The sequence below is a fragment of the Mesoplodon bidens genome (genome assembly GCF_964165515.1).
Source record: "Mesoplodon bidens genome assembly, chromosome: X".
Lineage (NCBI taxonomy): Eukaryota > Metazoa > Chordata > Mammalia > Artiodactyla > Ziphiidae > Mesoplodon > Mesoplodon bidens.
The window spans coordinates 29,583,543-29,607,826 of NC_138163.1; the positions used below are offsets into that span (position 1 = coordinate 29,583,543).

At 40.1% G+C, this 24,284-nt stretch overlaps 1 protein-coding gene across 2 annotated transcripts in view; it reads left to right on the forward strand.

Annotated features, from left to right (window-relative positions):
• Positions 1–23,576, forward strand: part of SMARCA1 (SNF2 related chromatin remodeling ATPase 1) — a 150,778-nt gene extending 127,202 nt beyond the window's left edge. For both annotated transcript variants that reach the window (XM_081221470.1, XM_081221471.1), the window contains one exon: positions 23,359–23,576. In XM_081221470.1, coding sequence (XP_081077596.1) covers positions 23,359–23,544 — 186 coding nt within the window. In that variant the 3' untranslated portion in view covers positions 23,545–23,576. The remainder of the gene's footprint in view (positions 1–23,358) is intronic.
• Positions 23,577–24,284: the final 708 nt, after the last annotated feature.

Sequence of the window (24,284 nt, forward strand, 5' to 3'; positions counted from 1 at the left end):
ACATATAGATTTTATTATCCCAAGGGGTAGTATAGACTGAAAAGATAAATAGAATAGGTTAAAGAAGTGCTGCTATATGGACAGAGATCTCAGGGTGTAGGCTAAGCAATAAATACTCACTTAACTCATGCACATCTGGAAGGCTGGAGGGGTGGGTGGTCGGTATTGGTTTACAGAAGGCAGCAAGGAATTTCCACGTGGGTCAAATGACTGGATGATTGGACTATGACCTTTAGCCAAGGGTGTGCTAGAGCCAGCTCATTCTGTCTCACGAGAGCCAATTGTTAACTTCTCAGGAAATTTTGCAAGCCAATTTTTAAACATAGCCATTGTTAAAAATTAAATTATATAAACTTATAATTAAAAACTAAATTGAAAACAAATATGCAAAACTCATCACTTCCTAATTCTCTTACTACATTTTACTTCTATATGCTCTTTAGATTATATACTTATATTTGTATGTGGAAATACTATGTAATTTTGTATTATTGCATATATATTCCCAACTCTGTGTTCAGTGATGTCAAGTTGGAGGTTTGAGATTGGTCACAGTGGGAGTATATTTAAATCATGGAAATCAGCAAATACTACAAATAAGGGCTTTTGTCCCCGGAGAGCTGGTTGCTAAACATTTAGCCATTAGGGCTCCCTCCCCATTAGGCAGAGCAGTGGTACGTTCATATTATTAGGTTGAACCATATGAAATTGCTGATACTCCATCATTTTGGATGTACGAAAATGATAATTTCATATGGTTTAACCTAATACAAAAGGCACTCCTTCTTCTGGGCTCACTGAACCTTGAGCTATGGCACACTAGTTTCATTAGTGGGCACTGGCTAAATGTCATCTCTCATCTTTCAGCTTTTCTAAATCCACAAAATGCACAATCATATGTGGGAGTCTTGTACCTACCTGTGGTAGAGATTGTTAATCGTCCCCCAAATATATTCCCCTTTCTTCATCAACAGTAGAACTCCAGTTCTTTAGCTGGTCATGAAGTCATCAAGAATGAAGACTTTCTCAGCCAGTCTTGCAGTTAGGTGTGAACATGTGACTAAGTTCTAGCCAATGAATTGTAAGCAGTATGTGCAACATGTAGGAAGTGTCCTTAAAGGGAAGGGCAAACCCTTCCCATTCCTGTTCCACTTTCTGTTGGAGGGAATGGGCTCATTATGGCTAAGGCCCCAGCAGCCAACCAGTACTGTGAAATGACAATGGAAATGGGAGCAACACACAAGATGGAGCAATGGAATAGGAATCTAGGTCTCTGACACAGTGAAGTATTAAACCAGTCCTCCCTGAACATGAGTGGAAATGAAGTGCCATGCTGTTTAAGCCATTATTACTTCCTTTTTATTTCCATTTTTTCCAGGCAGAACTAATCCCAACCAGGAATTGCCTAATTGGGCGGTTTTGAGGATTGAGTGTGATAATACAGTTATCCCAGTATTGATACAGTGCTTGAGCACAGGGTACTTGCACGATACATATCTAATATTATTAGGAGCTAACCTCGGTAACAGAGAGAGTTAGGGTCCACCAACTTAGTGTGGGGAGTGAGGGATTAACACGGGCATTGTGGTGGGTTGACACTCATATAGGCTGCTGGCACATTCCTTTGGGACAAATGTCAGAGTCTGAGGGAGAGAGGACTCCCATGAGGTATCTGGAATGTACCAGCACATTCTGGTGTAGTATTCCTGTATGAGATGAAGAGTGCCAGTACAGAAGAGGCCTGCCACAGTGCTGATGATGACACTAGCAGTATAATGGAGTTGCAGTGCTGAAACAGCAAACGGCAGTAGACTCTTTGGGCAGCGACCATATGGTAGACTCCGGAAAGAGTGGTCAGGGCCTGGTCTCCAGGACCTATGTGGAAATATGGCCTAAGGCAGAAGTTGTGAAACACCCCAAGGGTCCTTCCCCTTCTATTCACCATAGCTAACTTGAGCCGAAAGGAAGTATGTGGATGAGGCTAGAGTTCCTCCAATTATGCAAGTAGGAACTGAGCCAGAGAAGGATGATTTTGTTCCTGTTTCTTTGTGTGTGATTGTATCCTCCCCTAGGCTGGTGGCCTGGACAGCACCTGTTGCTCATAAATCCAGGAATGACAGACTGCAACTGAACCATGGAAGGTCAGAATGTTTACATAGACCTGTAATCTTTGAAATGAAGGGCCTGAAGAGTAATTTCTGCACTCGTGCAGTAGCCTGCTAAAGAGGCATCTGCTTTCCAACAACTCCCCACCATGAAATTCTGATATAACTGGTTCATCAGAGGAACTAAGGAATATTAAGTTAGTAGGGTATTAACGTGTAAAGGTTTCTTGTTTTCTGAACGGTGATTCTAACCTTGATTTGTTGAGTTCCCTTTTTTTTTTTTTTCTTGCGGTACGTGGGCCTCTCACTCTTGTGGCCTCTCCCGTTGCGGAGCACAGGCTCCAGACGCGCAGGCTCAGCAGCCATGGCTCACGGGCCCAGCCGCTTCGCGGCATGTGGGATCCTCCTGGACCAGGGCACGAACCCGTGTCATAGACGGACTCTCAACCACTGCGCCACCAGGGAAACCCCGTTGAGTTCCCTTTTTAAATTCATAGCCTTCTGGTCCTTATCAGTGAGTAAAATTTAGTCTATTAAAAATTCCAGTCTCATATCTGATTCAGAGGTTGCGCCTTACCCTGTTTCTGTGTAGATGGATGGATAGGAGTAGGTACAGGGGTGTGGTATTCACCCCCATTCTTCTTCCCCTTCCTGCTTGTCCTTTGGCTCCTTTGCTTTTGCTCTCTACTTTAGCTGTCTGTTGGCGTAGGGAGATGCCCCTGGCCTCACCCTGGTTAGATATGCTTCTAGCTCTTGCCGGTAGCTTCTGCTGCTGGGCTACCATCTGTGAACACAGGCAACATATGTGGCTTTCACGGGAGTGGTGGCTAGCTCCACTAATGCATCCTCTGTGACTGCGAACTCGCTCAGAGAGGGACAGCTGGTCTCTCACAGTCATTCCCAGAAATCCATGCGCCCAACCTCGTCACTAGTTGGGTCGCCATGACTGTTGGCCCTGAAGCTGTCTGGGTAGTGCTCAGGCTCCTCCTCTTCTATTCCACGATCCTTCATGTGGAGTCACACAGCTGCTGTGGTCCTTTTCTATGACTTTCAAGGGCAGCAGGGATCTGGGGGTGGGAGTATCATCCTGTTCTCCTCCAAGTTACATTACACTACAATCCTTTCATATCGTACTGGGATGAACTATTCCAGCAAGTCACCTGCCTTCAGAAATCTCCAGGTGAGGAGCAGGGCCAGCCTCAATATTCACACACACCCTCTGCCTTGAGAGAATCTATATCACACTCTCTTAAGTATTCCCATACTGTTCGACCCAAAGGTATGAGAGTAAGTATGCAGTGTCTACTGGATGATCCGAGTCTGAAGATACCAGTCTCCTCTTCTTACAGGTTCTCCTCAAATCTATGAAAGCTTCTCTTGGGGTCCATCCCCTACTTCACTTGCCTTTGGTGGTGGGAAGAGAAAAACCTTTTCTTTTCCACCAGGCTGAAAACTCTAATAAGTTGCTCGCTCCCTTCCTCCAGGTCTCAGGGGACTAGACTGGAGGTGGAGAGTCATAGAGGATAGTAGTTGATAGTATGTCCAGTAAGCCCTGGGGAAAATATCTGGTCTCATTTGTTGGTGGCTCTCTTTAGACTATGAGAGTATCTAGGCTACAAGACACTTTAAGTCTGGAGCTAGAGCGCCTGAGTTCAAATCCTGAATTCTCTACTTACAAACTGTGTGTTCCTGGGCAGTTCACTTACATTTTCTGTGCCTCAGTTTCCTCATCTCTAAAATGGGGATAATAGTAAGATAATAATAATATATATCATAGAGTTATTGCGAGGACTAATTGGATTAAGGTTTGTAAACTGCTTAGTACAGTGCCTGGTACATAATAAATGTCATGCAAGTTTGTTGTTATTATTATTATTTATTACTTATCTTCAGTTTTGGACCATAGTCACCAATTCTGGGGCAATAGGAGTCCCCTTCAACATTCTGTTATGTTTGATGGATGGATCATAAAACCAACCTAGGAACAGGGAAGGACATTTGGAATTGCATATGGAAATACTTCTAGCTAAATTGTAGCTGAGCAAAGAAACAAACTCACTATATCTACTTGAATGTCCCATTAGAAAGATCAGGAAAATAATCTTGGGTGGATCATTGCTCCATCATCCCTAGTTAGTAAATCAAGCAGGCTTCCCTCTGGCAGAGGAGATGCTATGTCAGAGGAATATATTCACTCATATTAAGAGCCAACACATTCTTAATAAATGCTCCACATGCATTCAAGTGAATTAGCATGCTGCATAAACTCTGGAAGGATTTTTCTAACTTTCCACTGGATAGGAAAGCTTGTTTTATTAATATATTGAATAATAGCATTCTGTAAACAATTCATACTTTTTAGATTTACTCCTGTTAAAGAATGCCATACTTAAGTGTTTGGAACTGACACTTGAAAATTAAATACTGCTGCAAATAATGGGGAAATTGTAGATGTATTTTATACCTCTCTTTCCCAAATCAAAAGGTCTCATAAATACAGTTTCTAAAAGTATTGGTGGGGAAGTTAACATAACTGTACAAGCAATAAGCCTGACCTTTCAATGTAATTTATTTTTGATTTGCTCAATCCTTTTTTATTAAAACTAGCACATCTGAAGCAGAATTAAACCCTATTATAACAGGTGTGTGATCATATCAGGTGCTCCCTGCCAGCGACCCACTTTATTAAAAGTTACTTTGTTTCAAGGAGGATAACCTGATCAGGACAGTGGGATGCCTTTGGAAGACTGGGGACAGCAGGAGAAGGACAGTTTTATTTTCCTGCAAGCACCTGCTGTTACCAGTGAAATCAAAGAATATTTATGAGCATTTCTTTTGTGTTTGAAAAGCCGTGGTCGGATGTAATCTTTCCTCTGTGTTTATAAAGTTTATTTCTCTCCGGGGTTACTTAGACCCAGGAAGACAGGTGGATCATAAAGCTGTTCTGTATTGTGATCCACACATTACTTAGCCTGTGATCATTTTCATGTGCAGCATTTTTACTCTAGCACCATTGGAGGGGAAATAACCTTTGACACACTACTTAGATGCAGATCCACCTGGTAGAAGCTAGCTTTTAGTATTTGACCTATGTCAGGGAATCTAGTTCAATTAGGTCTTTCAGCAAGATTTAGAATTTGAAAACATCACTCCACTGATGAGTGGTTTGACCTGTTTTCTCTTGATTTCATCTTTTGTTTTCTAGAACCTTTTCTCTGCCTAGTCGCCTCACTACCCAATTCCATTTCCACCTCTTCCAGGAAGCTAGTCCTGACACACTCCTGCCCTTGATGACCTCTTCCCCCCTCCCAAATCTGATCACAAGTAGTTTATATCCATCAACTAGCCACTGATCTAAATGGATTTGTCATAACTCCCCCATCAACCTGAGAACTCCTGGAGCGCAGAAAGCCAAGCCAGCCTAATTTCTCCTTGTAGTGAGCTTGAGGGCATGTCTGGGCTGATTAAGGAAAACAGTACGACCACAAGGTGGCAGTAATACACAGTAAGATTGCTTTGGGTGCCAGTTTGACAGGTTTGCATGGTGGAGGTGGGGGAGTGTCCCTCACAGCATTAGATCTTCCCTAGGCTATGGTACAAGGGCCACCACTCAGAAAGGCAGGAGGGCAAGGAACTTCCAGGGAAGAGGGCAATTGGAGAGGGAGTTTACCCATCTAGGTGATGTTGCTCAGCAGCGTGATGGGAAGCCTCTGGGTCAGAGAGCTCTGAAGGGCAGCCGTGGCTTGCCATCTTTTATAGCCACAGGGTTTATTTCACCTGTGGCTAGCAGATGTTAGGTGTGGTTTTGCAAGGTATGCAAAGCAGGGAGGCTCTAAATGGCCAAATATCTGCCTAGTTGGGCTATATTTGAAACAGTTGGATGTGTAAAAATTTGAGTTTGTTGCCTATTGGCTTTTTTAAAATTGAAGTATAGTTGATTTACAATATGGTGTATAGCAAAGTGATTCAGTTATATATATATATATATTTTTTTTTTTTTTTCTTTTCAGATTCTTTTCCCTTATAGGTTATTACAGAATATTGACTATAGTTCCCTGTGCTCTACAGTAGGTCCTTGTTGGTTGTCCATTTTATATATAGTAGTGTGTATGTGTTAATCCCAAACTCCTAATTTATCTCCCCTCCCCTGCACCTATTGGCTTTTGAACCAACAGATCCCAGCCTGCTATGAAGAAGTCAACATCATAGGGCTAATATATAGAGAACATCTTTGGCTCACTTATACAACATCTTTTAGTACTTTTAGTACTGTTGAAGGCTACTACTCAATGGCTGAAAACAAAAGCTAAGTTTATTGTTTGCTTAAGTAAGGGAGAGCTTCACTTGTAAGGTGTAGATGCTCTAAGAAAAGCAGAGAGTTTACCTTATATAGGGTTTTGGAAAGCACGGAATTTGGGGATTGGTGAGCTTCAGAAGCAGAAGTGCTTAAGAACTTACCATCTTTAGCTATAGCAACATGGTGACTGGAGTGTATCTGCTGTGGACTGGCTGACTTTCCCAGGCATGGGTTTACCACTGATCGGTTGGCTTTCAGAAGGATGACTACTAGCACCAAATGTCACTGACAAAAGAAATGGGTGTAAAACTGGCTCTAAGGGTTACTAGTTGCTATGGCCAAAGAACAAATCAGTTTTTTCTTAGGAGAATGGGAAATTTGGATTCTCAGCACCTAGCACAGTGTTTTGCAAACAGGGAGCATTCGCAGAGTAAATGAGCAGCATATGTGTATCGTTTAAAACTACACTGGCTTCTAGTCTCCCTAGTGTTGAAGCCCCTCCCTGGGGTTTATTTTATTTATTAAAAAAAATATTTATTTATTTGGATGCACCAGGTCTTAGTTGCGGCATGTGGGATCTAGTTCCCTGACCAGGGATTGAGCTTGCCCCCCCCCCCTGCAATGGGAGTGTGGAGTCTTACCCACTGGACCACCAGGGAAGTCCCCCTCCCTAGGGTTTAAATGTGAAAGAATAATAGTGTCCACTGCATGGCCTCATCTTTTTAATTTCCAAACAAAGTACTTTCACATCCATCATCTCCCTTGATAACTCACTAACCTCTTAGGCTGGGAAGGAAAGGAATATTGCTATCACCATTTGTAAATGAGAGGTGAAGTGAAATGTCCAAGATCATAAAGTGTTGGATCTTTGGACTCTATATTTCTTGGCCTCTTTTAAAGCAAGTGTAAGGCCAATAGCGCAGAGATTTCCATTTGGTATGCAGAGATACTGGTGCTCTCACCCTCAGGTGGGGCAAGGCCTGGAGTGGTCAGAAGCCTGACCACTTGCTCTGGCTGCAAGGAGCCTGGTCCATTTTCCTCAGTATGCTGACAAACAGTTTCATTTTCTATGTGTGTCCTGATGTGAAAATGTGGGAAGCACTGCCCAGAAGTGCCATTTAGTGCAGCTGTGGACCTGTTCAGATTGCACATAACTCTCTATGAAATAATAACACCTTACATAAGATTGTTATGTGAGAGTTTACAAAGCAATTTCATACATGTCAGTGTCTCATTCAATCCTCACATTAAGCCTGTTATGTAGACAGGACAGAGATTAGTATGATTTAAACCTACATTAAAAAAAAAATAAAAGAGGGACTTCCCTGGTGGCACAGTGGTTAAGAATCTGCCTGCCAATGCAGGGGACATGGGCTCAATCCCTGGTCCAGGAAGATCCCACATGCCGCAGAGCAACTAAGCCCATGCGCCACAGCTACTGAAGCCCACATGCCACAACTACTGAAGCCTGTGCGCTTAGAGCCCGTGCTCCGCTACAAGAGAAGCCACCACAATAAGAAGCCCGTGCACCACAATGAAGAATAGCCCCCGCTCGCCGCAACTGGAGAAAGCAGCAACGAAGACCCAATGCAGCCAAAAAAAAAAAAAAAAAAAAAGAAGAAGTTTTTTAAATAAATAAATAAAAGACAGTTTGGAAATTAGAATAGAAGAAAAATTTAGTTTGGTCATCTCAAACAATCACTTTTACAATTTTGGTAATATTTTAAAAAACAGGAATATCATTTTCTAACATAATTAGAATAATACTATGCATATAACTTATTATCTGGCTATAGTGTAAGCATTTTTTCCATATTATAGTAGCACTTTATTACTATCATTTTTAATGGTTGCAAAATATTCTATCAAGTGAATGTACAATAATTTATTTAACAGTTCCTCTATTGTTGCTTCCATATTTCTGTTATTATAAATTCTTTCACAATGACTAATCATGGGAAAAATACCCCTCTACCACCATATTTCAGATTACTTCTAGAGCTGTAGAAATTTATTTAATTTTAGTTGTTCGATTTTAAAAATTAAAGATTTTATACATAGAGACAAATTGTTTTCCAAAAGGCTAACACTCTCACCGCAAATGTATAAGAGTAAATTTAACCACAATTTTGCAGGTACTGTCATCCCTATATTCCAGATGAAGACATTGACACCTAAGGTCACACAGCTAGGAAGTTTCCCAGCTGGCAATTTACGTGTTTAACAAACATATATAGTAGATACTAGGTGCCAGGCCCTCTTCCAAACACTCTAAAAATATTAACTCATTTCATACTCAGAGAAATCTTATATAGTAGGTACTACTATCATATCATTTCTTCAGGTAAAGAAACTAAGGCACAGAGAAGCTAAGTAACTTGCCCAAGGCCACACAGCCAGTAAGTGGCTGAGGAGAGATTTAAACCCAGGAAGTCTGGCTCCATAAATATATAGAGAGAACTGATAACAAAATTGTGAGTAGTGTAAGAGACCAGGGATAAGAATTCTTGTCATGGCTAACTCACAGGATGTTTGAGAAAAAGAAACAGAAAATGGAAATGAAAGAATTTTGAAAATTGGGAAAGGTTGTACACATAGGGAATATTATTACTACTTTAATTTTGGAATATAATTTATAATCAGTAACTCTATGTTTCCCTTTAGGTCTTGCTTCTCTTGCTCCTTCCTCTCCTCCTCCTTTCTCCAATTATTATCAAGTGCTAACTGTGTATCCAAGAGCCTTATATTCCCTCCTCCTTTCTTCCTGCAATGCTTTGGTGGAGTCTGTCCTCTCTAGCAGTGCTGCTCTCCTCATAAGAGTGGAAAAATTTGTGTCCTTCATAAATGAAGGAAGAATAAAGAAATTCCCATATAAACAAAACCAAAAGACTTTGTTGCTAGAAAACCTGCTTTACAAGAAATATTAAAGGAAATTCTTCAGGTCGAAAGGAAGTGACACCAAAAGTTAACTCAAATACATGCAAAGAAACAAAGTATGTAAGTATAAAAAATATATATTCTCTTTTTTCTCTTAACTGATTTAAAAGATAATTGCATAAAATACTAATTATAAAATAGTATTGTTTGAATTATAACATATAAAGATGCAACATATATAACAATAATAGCACAAAGCAGGGGAGAGGGAACAGATCTATTTTGAGGCAGGGGAATGACACCAGAGTATAACTCAATTCTATAGGAAGAAATGAAGAGTGCCAGAAATGGTAAATATGAAGGTTAATATAAAAGGCTCTGTATTTTTCTTCTTTATTCTCTTAAATTCTTAAAAAACCAAAAATTTATACAACAATAGTTATTACACTATATTTTTTGTGTTCATAACATGTATAGATGTACAATATATAACAGTAATGGCACAAAAGTGGAGAAGAAGGGAGCTATATTGGAGCAAAGTTTATATATTTTACTAGAATTAACTTAGTAAAGATCTGTAAGTAGATTTTGCTATGTTAAGATGTATGTTGTAAATCCTAGAACAACCACTAATAAAATAACTCAAAAATATAGTTAAAAATCAAATCATTAAAGGAAATCAAAATGGTATATTAGAAAATATTCACTTATCTTGAGGACATGGGGAGGGGGAAGGGTAAGCTGGGATGAAGTGAGACAGTGGCATGAACTTATATATAGTACTAAATGTAAACTAGATAGGTAGTGGGAAGCAGCTGCATAGCACAGGCAGATCAGCTCAGTGCTTTGTGACCACCTAGAGGGGTGGAATAGGGAGGGTGGGAGGGAGACACAAGAGGGAGGAGATATGGGGATATATGTATATGTATAGCTGATTCACTTTGTTATAAAGCAGGAACTAACACACCATTGTAAAGCAATTATACTCCAATAAAGATGTTTAAAAAAAAGTATCCAAAAAGTCTAAATAAAATTCTAACATATCAATATCAGTTTTCTGATAAAAAAAGAAAATATTCCTTAAGACAGAGGACAATAAGGGAGTAACAGAAGGACAAAAGAGATATGATATATAGAAAATAAATAGCAAAATGACAGACATGAATCCTACCCTGTAAGTGATTATAGTAAATATAAATGGATTAAACACTTCAACAAAAAGGCAGGGATTGTTAAATTGGATTAAGAATAAACAAGATCCAACCATATGCTGTCTTCAAGAGGTACACTTTAGATTCAATTATACAAATAAGTTCAAAGTAAAATAATGGGAAAATTAATACTACTCAAACAGCAATCATAACAGAGCTGGGATGGCTTTACTAATATTAGACAAATAGAGTTTAAAACAAAAAAATTTACTAGAGATGGAGGGGCATGTTACAATGATAATAGGGTCAATCCATCAGGAAGACAAACAATTATAAACATATATGTACCTAAAAATAGAGTTCCAAAATACATCTAGCAAAAACTGACAGAATTAAAGTGAGAAATAGACAATTTGATGGTAATTTTTGGAGACTTCAATACTCTACTTTTAATAATGAATAGAAGAACTAGGCAGAAAATCAGCAAGGTTACATAAGGCTTGAAACAACACTATCAACCAACTTGGCCTAAGTGACATCTATAGAATAATTCATGCAACAACAGCAGAATAATCTTTCCATGGTTAATATGGGCACCTCAGTCTAGTGCTTTGCAACTCACTAAGGTCAAGCCTGTTTTATACAGCTTTCTTTCCAACATTTATGGCTATTTAATAGGCACCTTCTTCCCATTTGTTAGTAACATGAAATAAATTTTTGTCTTGTTTGGTTATTTAATATCTTAAAGACAGGTTATATTCCAGGAATGAATACTCATTACAGCTACAAGGAAGTGACCATGACTGACAGACTATTATCCTATGCTTCCAGGTATAGACTTGAAAAGTAGGGAAGGCTTCTTCAAATCTAGTGGAAGCCAGTTAATTACAGCTGATACCTTAATGTAGAGTTAGGCAGTGGTATGGGATTCCCCTTTTGGTTTTGACTTTAAAAAGTATTAATAACAATTTCAGAGTAATACAAAAGTAAAGGGAACAGTACCAGACCCTCAGGTACACATTACCTGCCTCCAACAATAATCACCTCATGGTCACTCTTGTTTTATCTATACCACCCTACCTACTCTTTCCAATCTTAATACCAAATTATTTTCAAGCAAAATTCAAGGTATAATATTATGGAAAATCCTTTTGTAAGTTCACCTAGTCAGGGGATGAAGGTGACAGAGGTAGGTGTTGTGAACATACTGGGTTATAAGTCAGGAATTCCAGATCTGGACCCGGATTATTAAGAGATGCTGGGAAAAATCTTTTCCTTTCTCATCTTGGCCTTAGCATCTTCATTGAAATGAGGAGAATTGGTCTCTAAATTAGTGGTTCTCCATCCTGACTGCACTGATCATTGGAATCGCCTGGTGAGCTATGAAAAATTATGGAACCTCTTGGGAGTAAGGTCTGGCTTTAGTATTTAAAAGAAAAAACCCTCAGGTGATTCTAATGTGAAGCCAGGGCTAAGAAACAATGACCTAGAATAGTCTCTGTGATAGTTAATTTTATGTGCCAACTTGGCTAGACTGTATTACCTAATTATTTAATCAAATACTAATGTAGATGTTGCTGTGAAGTATTTGGTAGGTGTGGTTAACATGTGTAATCAATTGGCTTTAAGTAAAATAGACTATGCTTGATAATGTGTGTGGGAGCCTTCTAATTAGTTGAAGGCTTTAAGAGCAAACACCAGAGTTTCCTGGAGAAGAAGAAATTCAGCCTCGAGACTGCAGCATCACCTCCTGCCTGAGTTTCCAGTCTGGAAACTACAGATATTGTAGTTTCCAGACTGGCCTACAGATATTGGACTTGACAGCCCTTAGAATTATGTGAGTCAATTGCTTTAAGTAAATATCTTTTACATATAATATTGTATATATCAGTTCAGTTTCTCTGAAGAACCCTGGCTGTCTTCCTCTGCATTTCCAAGGTTTTCTAGTTTCCATCATGTATCCCTGCTCCTGCCAAAACCAGTCTTGCCTTTCTGAAATCTGTCTTTGTCAGTTTAAAGATTTATTGAAAGGTTACTGTTTATTGAAGAGTTACGATGTGCTCAGCAGCATGCTTAGTCTTTCCCCTTACCAGCCTTGGTTGTTGTATTACCTGAGCTGTCTCTGTCAATGTTTGTGTGAGAGTACTTACAAAATAGTAGATAACATACATTTTATTCCTTTTATCCCATACTTGTATTAGATTTGTATTAGTGTCTTGGTTCACAGAGCATTAATAACTAAGATATCATTTTTGCCCAAATTGTTATTGTTTTTATTGCCCATCGCCTGCTTTCTTTTGCTCCAGATGTATTTTTCTTAGCCCTGGGAGACAGGATTATTTATAGTACATAGTGCTCAATAAAAAGCACTTATGTGTAAGGATAACATGGAGTAAAACTTGATTGCTGTAAATTCAAATTGCACCTTTTCTCTGAAATCTCAAGGGCTCACCTAGGGACTATCAAAATTGAGAGTGAACCCAGGAGGTGAGCATAAGTGGGAAGAGGTCTAGATCTACACCCTTGCTACTCAGTCAGTATGTAGCCTTTGGATCAGCAGGCATGGTGCTTGTTAAAAATGCTGAATCTTGGGCCCCATCCCAGACCTGCTGAATCAAAATCTGCATTTTAACAAGATTCTTAGGTGACTGATATGCACATTAAATTTGAGAAGTGCTGTTCTACTCTGCATCTTTCACCTTATTTTAGCTGTCCCATTTGTGGTCAACCATTCACTTTGTGACATGACTTTTGGGGTTAGGTCTCTAACTACGGCCTGGGTTGGGAACTTGGGAAGGACTGGATCAGGGCTCAATCTAGGGCCATAAAATAGAACAACAAGAATAACAAAACTGGCCTTGGAATCATAGGTACTGGCTTCCTGAAAACCATTTTATTTTTCTCTAATTCATCCCAACTGCTATTTTTGTGTTTGTTTTTTTCTGTAGAACAATGATTTTAAGTAGTACCATCCCATGCCCCTTTCTTTTTAGGTTGTTTTTGCTCTTTTCTCATTTGCCATGTCCCCTCACCCTTGGCCTAAGTATGGTCCTGTGACACACTCAGGCCCACTATTGTCAGAGCAGATACTTTTGGATGTGGCCAGTGACTGAACCACTGGAGTTCCCCAACTGATGCAAAGCAAAATGCCCCCAGTTAGGCCAGTCCTTCCTATAGCATCCCCACTCCCTGCTCTTCCTCCCCCACAGAAAGCTATGTTCCCCTGCTTCTGGAATGTAGCCTAGTTTATCAAATGAAGCTTGACATTTGGGGACATTCTGGGAAATCATTTTAGACAAAAATCCAAGCACAATTCATCCTCACTCCTAATTGTGCCAGTCAGCCTCAGGGAAGACCAGGTCCTTCATGAAAACTGCCATCACGCCCTCCACTGGGCCTGATAAGTTGAATTTAGAGCATCTTACCTACTTGGATGGGTGTTTGAGTTAGCATTGTATGGACATCTTTCTGGAGCATATTTTTACTCCCTATTAAGTAATTTAAAACATTAAAAAATATAAGTGGCTGTGTTGTGGAATGTAGTATAATATTTATATGAATTTTTAAGGTAGAACACAAGACTTCAAAGAAAATTCTGCTTGTGAAGGGTACTTCAAGCTAAGCCCCTATATTCCTTCAGGAATAGGTATCTACTCTACTCTACCATTAGGGATAGTTAAATGGGCAAGTTTAAGAAGCACTGGGTGTGCCAAGAATTATGCTAGGTGATGGGGATACAGAGATGACTAAAACCTAGCCACTGATTTCCAGGATCTTAGAAAGGGGGATATGAAACATTCCGAAGTAGACATTGAGCTCCTGGAGGGCAGGGACTATCCTCTAATTGTTGTTGAATCAATAAAACAGTTTTCTCCTTGTATAATGATCACTTTATTTAACAAGTATTGTCTTAGTTCCTCACCTTTTGGGCCAGGCCGTGTACTGGGAGCTGGGGATTACAGTGATTAATCAGACACACGCCTGGCCCTCGGGTAGACCTTCTGGTGGGTGAGACAATCAATGAAGCAGAGACTCACAGGAGGGCACCGTATCCCCGCTAACAAGCACAAGAAGCAAAGGTTTCTGGAAGGAATGTATTCCACAAGTCATCTTCCCTTGCACATGGAGAGAGTTGTCTACAGGGTGAACCCAACACACAGAAGAGAGTTGAGAAGATAGAGTACACGAGCTCTTCAATCCACCTGTGCCTGAAGCAGGTTACCTTTTGAACTTCCCAGTTTATAAGTCCCTTTTTTTAAAAATCATTTTTAAATTATTTATTTATTAATTTTTTTAAATTTTATATTGGAGTATAGGTGATTAACAATGTTGTGATAGTTTCAGGTGTATAGCAAAGTGGCTCAGTTATACATACACATGTATCTATTCTTTTTCAAATTCTTTTCCCATTTATTTTGCTACGTAATATTGAACAGAGTTCCCTGTGCTACACAGTAGGTGCTTGTTGGTTGTTTAAGCAGTTTGAATGGGATTTCTCTCACATGCTTCTGAAAGAATCCTGACTTAGACAGTGTTATAGTATATATAAAATGCATATACCATGAATAGTACTGAATAAATGATCATACATGTCATGGAGGAAATAGTTTGAAAAAATATAAATGTGTTTTTCTTATTTGCATTTTGGGGTACGTGATATTTTTCTCAGCCCAAGACATACATCGACTGCTTAGGAAAAAAGATTGAGAATAAAATATGAAAGAAAACATTAACCTTCAGCTTTTGACATTCAAAATAGAATTCTATGCCAGGGAATATGGCTTGAAAGATAGACATTGTTGGGAGAGGATTTTTCTAAGTTCCCTAAATCTCCTCCTTTAGTATATAAACAGCCAGGCTTGAACAGACAGAAAGTGTAAGGGAGAACGTTCTTCTCCTCTAGGTCTGCACTGTAAGAAAGCCAGAGAAGGTATATGCATGTCCTAATTTCTCTCTTCACTGTGCAATGGGTCTTGAGCCAATAAGGCGCACCTCAGCATATTTACGTGGGTGGAAAATGTAGTAAGACAGAGAGAAGATCTACTTCCTTGGTTCTTTCTGGTATAGACACAGAGTTTAGAGTTACTATACCTGCAGTTGGGCTCTTTGTAGTGTAGCAGAGGGGAAGCGTGTAGTATACAGCCTGGGCCAGAGAGCTAGATGAAGGGTGTGGAAGATATTCAGAAGTGTCTACAGCCCAGCCAGAGCTACAAGGAGCATTATTCATATAGGCATCAGGGGCTCTTGCTTACAGAACATAGTCGATGTTATGATTTGGTCTACAACTCAGCTCGACTCTCCAGTGAACTGATAGAAGATGTTGGAAGAAGCAAAGAGTAAAACTATTGGCACTGTCAGCTTGGCACAAAGTAGAATTTTTATTTTTAAAGGGACTTAAGAGTGTACATAATTAAGGGCAAGAGTAATGTAAATTTTTTAAAAAAATATTTTAATTTTATTGGAGTATAATTGATTTACAATGTTGTGTTTGTTTCAGGTGTACAGCAAAGTGACTCAATTATACATATACATATATTCATTCTTATTTTAGATTCTCATATAGGTTATCACAGAATATTGGGTAGAGTTCCCTGTGCTATACAATAGGTCCCTGCTGGTCATCTATCTTATATATAGTAGTGTGTGTGTGTTCATCCCAAGCTCCTGATTTATCCCTCCCCCCAGTGTTTCCCCTTTGGTACCCATAAGTTTGTTTTTGATATCTATAAGTCTGCTTCTGTTTTGTAAATAAGTTCATTTGTATCTTTGTTATAGATTTATTTATTTATTTATTTATTTATGGCTGCGTTGGGTCTTCGTTGCTGCATGCGGGCTTTCTCTAGTTGCAGCGAGCAGGGACTACTCTTTGTTTCGGTGCACAGGCTTCTCATTGCGGTGGCTTCTCTTTGTTGCAGAGCATGGGCTCTAGGTGTGTGGGCTTCAGTAGTTGTGGCTTGCAGGCTCTAGAGCACAGGCTCAGTAGTTGTGGCTCATGGGCTTAGTTGCTCTACAATATGTGGGATCTTCCCGGACCAGGGCTCGAACCCATGTCCCCTGCATTTGCAGGTGGATTCTTAACCATTGCACCACCAGGGAAGTCCCCATTTGTATCTTTTTAAAAATTTAGATTCCACATATGAGTGATATCATATAATATTTGTCTTTCTCTGTCTGACTTTGTATGATAATCTCTAGGTCCATCCATGTTGCTGCAAATGGCATTATTTCATTCTTTTTTATGGCTGAGTAATATCCCATTGTATATATGTACCACAATTTCTTTATTCAATCCTCTGTTGATGGACATTTAGGTTGCTTCCATGTCTTGGCTATTGTAGTGCTGCAGTGAACATTGGGGTGCATGTATCTTTTTGAATTACGGTTTTCTCCAGATATATGCTCAGGAGTGGGATTGCTGGATCATATGGTAGCTCTATTTTTTAGTTTTTTAAGGAACCTCTATACTGTTCTCCATAGTGGCTGTACCAATTTACATTCCCATCAACAGTGTAGGAGGGTTCCCTTTTCTCCAACCCTGTCCAGCATTTATTGTTTGTAGACTTTTTGATGATGGCCATTCTGACCTGTGTGAGGTGATACCTCATTGTAGCTTTAATTTGCATTTCTCTGATAATTAGTGATGTTGAGCATCTTTTCTTGTGCTTTTTGGCCATCTGTATGTCTTCTTTGGAGAACTGTCTATTTAGATTTTCTGCCCATTTTTTGATTGAAAAATAACATAAGTTGATGTAACATGTCAAGTTGTCCACAGGTATTTCTTCTACAACTTTCTTGGGTATCCTTTGTTCACAGGGTCTGTAATGTGGACTTAATCGGAAGCTTAGATGGTTTTAGAAGTCCTTTTCCTCCAACAGCCTATGGTCCTGTGATACGAAGTTTCTAAGGAAAAAAAAACTAAAGGTTTTATTTGCAGGATCAGGACTTTCTGCTCAGAGATAGATTGTTCTTATTCTAATTGGTTCAAAGCACCAGAGGCTTTGCAACTGGAGGGTTGAGGGTCCTGGTGTCTAGTAGAAGCATGCTGCTTTAAGGTCCTAACTCCCAGACCCTGTGAGTGTAATAAGCTCTATGGGGGAAGGTCACACTGCAAATGGAATCTCCTATTCACAAGATTCATCCTGCCCTATTTGGTTCCCATTCCATTTTTAAATAGCTTCAATTGTTTGAAAGTTCTTTCTTTTACTGGGTTGACTTCTGTTTTCTTTTTCAACAATGTCAATAGCCCCATTTTGTTCTCTGGAGTCACCCAGACCAATTGATTTATTAAAAATAATAACCCTGCAAAGATCTGAAGACACAACTAATGGCTTCCCACTAAGTCGTCTCCTGGCTAAATATCTTTAGGTTCCTCAACTAGTCCTCAAAGGCTAAGAATCCCAGTCTCCTAATCATATTGGTTGATACTTTCTGGACACATTATAATTTTCAAAGTTTCTTGTTACATATGGTGCCCACAACTGAATACTTCAGGTGTGGACTGCCAGGTGCAATGAGATTATCATCTCCCTTGATCTCAATACTAGTCTCCTGTTCAAGTAATTCATGAAGCCAGAACAAGTCAATTCATCTTAAGCCAGTAATGTATGGCAATGATTTTTCAGTCAACCTTAGGCCATTGGAAGCCTAGAGGTGGGAGATGATGTTGGGGGCTGAGGGACACACTTAACTGCATTCCATGTTTGGCTTTTATATGCCAGTATACTCCTGATTTTGGAAAGAGCTATATTTTCTAACTCTGTGGCATGAGTTGCATACAAAATCAGAAACTCAAGTAGATTTTTCATTTATTCAATACTCGCTCCTGACTTTCTGGGTCAGGTTTAATGTAACCCAACCAGAAAGTATATTCCAGTTTGATTAACTTTCTTGCCCTGGGATTATTATTCCCCACAAATACAAGAAGGTCTATCTATACTTTGGGTTCCATTTTAGTAGCAGATAGTTTTTATATTCCCCCCTCACCCTTTCTTGCAGCTCTGTTGCTATGCAAACTGAAAAGGGCCAAAGGTTCTTAGAAAAAGCAAGCAGTAGTATTTATGACCCTTGTGATCTGGAGTCAGTGGTGAAGTACAGACAGATTAGTAAACAAAGAACTGTGAATCCTTAGATGGCTTCACTAAGTAGTCAATGTGAGTTGATTACTGTCCTTAAACTCCCAGTTCTGGGTTAGTATGCTTGCATGTGACCTATTTAGTCAGCACTATTTTATGACTCCACCATTTTTTTTTTCTCTTCGTCTAAAATGATCTAGTCAGGGACCCCCTGCAAATGCCAGGCATTAAGTATATCACAATGATAATTCTTTTGACTGAAGCTGGACTTGATTCGGTGGAAAATGACTTCAGTGTATTGGATTTACGGTTCATTTAATGAGTGCTGTAGATGTCAATACATTAGTGTAAACCTGGTGCAGGTGGTAATTTTATTTCTAATGAGGTGTTCAACCAGCATCCTACTATGAAGAGTAGGCCAGTGTTCAGTGGGCACAGAATATACCTGTCTAATCAGACCTAGGACACGTGCTAGTTGTACATCACAATGGTGTTAGGACCACTTGACTTCTCTGGGACTCAGTTTCCATGTCTGCAAAACAAGCATGTTGGACAAAGACCTTTGCAGCTCAGGACCTCTTAGGATTTGATTAGCAATTTTAGGATATTCCTCATCTTTAGGACATGTGCTCTGTAATGGACATGGGTTTACATGAGCCACCTGTGCTGTGATCTGCACCTCTTACCAAATCCATGGCACCGCAGTCCTTCACCTAACTACTGAGTCTCTTGTGTATCTGAATGTCTTACAAGTGAGGTGCTGCCTGCCCATCGTTCTGGACTATTTTTTTCGAGGATGTTTGTAGAGGGAGAATCCTTGCAATAGAGAGGTAGTGTCTCCCTCTGGAGCAAAGGGCAGGCATGCTTATTGCCCATTACCCATTATAAAAAGATTCTATAAACTCGAGTTCCCTAAACTCAGGGTTCTTCTCCTGTAATGCAACCTACGTCATAGGCAGGTGTCATTTGGCCCTCTTCACATTGCCCTGTGGGAATTGGGACTTTGGAAACAATGCAAAAATGCTTCTATGCCTGCTACTGCTATTGCTATGAGCAATAAACTCTCCATCTCTAATCCAGGAGTCTCATACTTTCTACCAGTATCCATGAAGGTGTGGCAGGCGAATTTGCTAGCTTGTAATTAGAGTAAAATCTCAGACCCTTCACAGTTCTTGACAACAGCCTAGCCCACATTCATGTTCCTCTTTACTTAATGCCATAGCACCTAGTCTCTGAACAATCCAACTGAAAACACATTGTGTCTTTTAGCTAATTGTTTTTTATGTTAATCTTATCTCCCAACTAGATGGTAAGCACTTGAGTCCAGGCACTCTGCCAATACTTTTTCTGTCTACTCTATAGCAGCTGGCATGGGGATGGGTTCATAGTAGGGGCTCAATGTGTTTTTTTTTTATTGACTTTGGCCATATGCATGCCAGCTGAGCTAAAATACTCCATGCTTTTTACCATTGAACTTCTTGGCTTGGGTGTCTTATTATGGATGAAAACTATAGACTGATTCCTCTAAAACTAGAAAAGCTCTAATGAGAAAGGGAAAAGCTGTTTGTTTTTCAGGCACGTCAGATGCAAGGCGTAGGCATTTCTTAATCAACTAGAGATCATTTGACTAAGGGGCCAATTTCAAAGCTATTCTGAGTCCCACATTTCTAAAGATATCAGGGAAAGTTTGTTGTGCTGGGCTGCTAATAATTATCGTGTTCTGGCTACTTAAGAACTAGAATATAGTCTCTGTGTTTTTGTAGAATTCAAGAGCCTCGGGAGGATATCTATGCCAGCCCACTGCCTTCAACATCAGTGGGAGCTCATTTGACATTTGATGCAAATCCCGGAGGAGGATTTGACTTCCAGTGAGTGCAGTCCCCAAAGCCATACACTTGCTGCTTGTGTTATTTTAAGTATCTTATTATTAATGACCCATTATACCAGAAAGAAAAATGCTGTATATGCATTTTCATTTGGCTTACCATTGTTTCCAAAAGTCTGGATTATTCAATTAGTCTAACTGCAGTTTTCTCTAAGGGAATATGGAGATATAACAGGCTTTGTGCATTTAGAACTAAAACATTAGGACTTGGGGCTCTTTTTGTGGCTATAGCCTGGAGGATGTACTCTCTACTCCCATAATAAATTTTGCATTCTCTCTCTCTCTCTCTTTTGCAGTTATCAGGACTGCAACACTCTCAATTGTCTTCCTGAGTACAACTGATACTACTTTATAGATGTGACATGGTTATATTTTTCTAACTTTAACTTTGCGTATCTGGCATTTTCTAACTTTAGTTCTGTAAGTTCAGGCTGTTCCTTCTCACCTAGAAATAGTTCCTGCTATTTGAATTGGGGTATGCCGTCACCAAGTGGTTGCTACTTCCTTGATTAGCATGATCTCAAAATTCAAAATAGGGGCTGCATTGTTTTTGTTGGTGGTGTTAGTGGTGTATGTGTTAAGATTGGGGTAGTGTGATGCCTGCAAATAGGTGAAGGTATCAAGTATCAGATAGTTTGGGGTAAATCTTCATGAAGCAACAGGAAGATACTGAAGTACAAAAAATGGGTCATTATTTGAGGAGGGGAGAGGAAAGGCAGTTTGAGGTTCAAGGAATGAGAGCAGGGACAGAGGAGTTGTGGAGTGAAGGGTACAGGGAAAAAATAGGACAAAAATGAAAATGACCCAGAGTTAAGTGAACTTGATCACTGTTTCTGCACTTTTCTGTGGCTCCTGTACTTGCTGGGGAGTCTGACTAGCAAGATAGATACAGTGTCTTGAGCAGGATTGTGTCTTGTACATCTTTGTATTCCCCCACAGTGCCTAGCACAGTGCTGGGCACATAATTGGTCCTTAATAAAGATCTGTTGAATGAATGACCCAAACCTGCTGGAGTTGAGATGATATGTAATGAAGGAGGTGGCTGCTGGCTTGAGGCATAAGAGCAGCTCCCAGTGAGCAAGTCTTGACAATGTTCTGCCTCTATCATTAAGCTGAGGGCCCCACACAACCTTAGATGGCTCCTATGATCAGTCTTCCAAAGTATAACCTTTTCTAACTCTTCTGAGTTAGGTAGCTACATACCTTCTTTTTCTTTTTTAAAATCTCAGATCCAAGGCCCTTGAAGTCCTTCATACCTCTGAACCAGTCTGGGTGGTTGGAAAAATATGACATATGACATATAGAAGCTTTTGATTTAATTTAATTTTTATTTATACTTTTAAAAATAAATTTATTTTATTTTATTTATTTTTGGCTGCGTTGGGTCTTCATTGCTGCATGCAGGCTTTCTCTAGTTGTGGTGAACGGGGTCTACTCTTCCTGCAGTGCGCAAGCTTCTCATTGCAGTGGCTTCTCTTGTTGCAGAGCACGGGCTCTAGGCGTGTGGCCTTCAGTAGTCGTGGCGCACGGGCTTAGCTGCTCCACAGCATGTGGGATCTTCCCAGACCAGGGGTCGAACCTGTGTCCCCTGCATTGGCAGGCGGATTCTTAACCACTGTGCCACCAGAGAAGTCCCTTTTATACTCTTTTAAGGGTTACTTTCCATTTACGGTTATTACCAGATGTAGGCTATATTCCCCGTGTTGTACATCCTTGAGCCTATTTTACACCCAATAGTTTGTGCCTCCCACTCCCCCACTCTGAGACATATGGAAGCATTTTTTTAATAAATATATTTTTTAATTTGATTTATTTATTTATTTGGTTGTGCCGGGTCTTAGTTGCAGCACATAGGCTCTTAGTTGCGTCATGTGAACTCTTAGTTGTGGCATGCATGTGGGATCTAGTTCCCAGACCAGGGATCAAACCTGGGACCCCTGCATTGGGAGCAGAGAGTCTTAACCACTGCGCCACCAGGGAAGTCCCTATATGGAAGCTTTAGCTTGGAGGACGTGAGACCTAGAGCTTCTTCCATTCATAAGGTGTGTAGGGAGTGGCTGGATAGGCTTTTAAAAATGTATATGAAGAGAAAACTGAGGATCATTCCAAGGAGGGTGTTTGTTGGAATTAAGAGCCTGTTCAGATACAGTTCTTCTCCAGAAGGCGGTTTATCCCTGCACGATAATACATGTACCATGTTATCTTTGGCCCTGGCCAGCATCGGATCACATAATTGGTTTTTAAAGCTTCAGATGCTCCATCTCACCTGTTACCCAAATATTATAACTCATAAAAATCTGGTGAAATCATCCCTGATGCTGCCCCTATGGTGGAAGTTAAGTCCTTGAGGATAGTAGTTTTAGTGAGCAGGTATGATGACTTATTTGGCACCATAAACTTCTACATCTCTAACACAGAATTCCCCAACCAAGGGTCCATTTGGAGTGGTATAATAGCATAGTGGATAACAGCATGGGCTTTGGAGCCAGACATACATGGGCTCAAATTTTACCTCTGCCTTGTAGGAGGTTTTTGACATTAGGCAAGTCACTTAATGTCTCTGTACCTTGGGTTCCTAACCTATAAAATGGGGTAATATTAACTACCTTACATGGTTGTTATGAAGGTTAAAGTAAATGACAAGACACATGTAATGTGCTTAACACAGTGCTTAGTATATAGGAAGCACACACTCACTGGTAGCTATTATATGTATTCCTAGAATGCAAACTTTTGGAAGTGATGGCCCTGGATAGTGTCCCATCTTGCTCACCACTATGTCCTTGCCCTCAGCTTCTGAGGCTTGTGCAGACTCCCCGGACAGGCTATCTCCTGCACCAGAGAATGCTGAACAAGTGGGAGCTTGTAAACTAAGTAGGATGTCATTTTGAGTCACCGTTGCTCTAATTTCTTTAGACATTTGTGAAAAACAATTGGATTCCCTTCAGCTTTAATTTCCCTCCCTTCCCAGATAAATTTTCCAAATGTCCACTTCCTATTTCCTCGATCAAGGCCAGAGTTGAAGGAAGCTGGCCCTCAATCTCCAACCAGTCTGAGAGCACCATTTGAGCTCAAGAACAAATTGTATTGGAAAAGCAGCAGAAGCACTGAAATGAATTGTCATGAATTGAGGCTTCAAATGAAAGCACAAGGCTGAGGCTTGTCCTAATTGGCAGTGGAGTTACTCAGGTAAGAGGCCAATTTCAAATATCTCATTGCAGAACTTTTGTCATATGCACCGCCCCCCTCCCAATCACCTCCTTCCATCCACATACAGCCTTTGGAAGATGATGATCATTGAGTAAAGGTAACACTGAGTTATTTCACATTTCTTTAAAATCTCTAATCTATAAACTATGTGCAGACATAGAAAAAGTTTGAACCATGGTACAATTTGAAATGTTCCCTGTGGTAGGATGAGTAATGGTACCCTAAATGTTTCCACATCCTAATCCCTGGAAACTGTGAATATGCAACCTTATATGCAAAAGGGCCTTTGCAGATGCAATTGAGTTAAGGAGCTTGATATGGGAAGATTATTCTGGATTATCTGGGTGGTTCCAATGTAATCACATGGATCATAATAAAAGGGGCTCAGGAGGAGACAAGAGGCAGAGGAAAAGGTGATGTGATGATAGAAGCTGAGACTGGAGTGATGTACTTTGAAGATGGAGGAATGGGCCAAAAGCCAAGGGATACAGGCAGTTAGCTACTAGAAGCTGACTAAGGCAAATAAATGGATTTCCCCTTCAGAGCCTCCAGAAGGAACCTGGAAACCCTGTCTGCACTGTGACTTTAGCTCATTGAGACCCACTTCAGACTTCTGACCTCCAGAACCATAAGAGAATAAATTTGTGTTGTTTCAAGCCAGCCCTCCAAATTCTCCCAGACATGCCA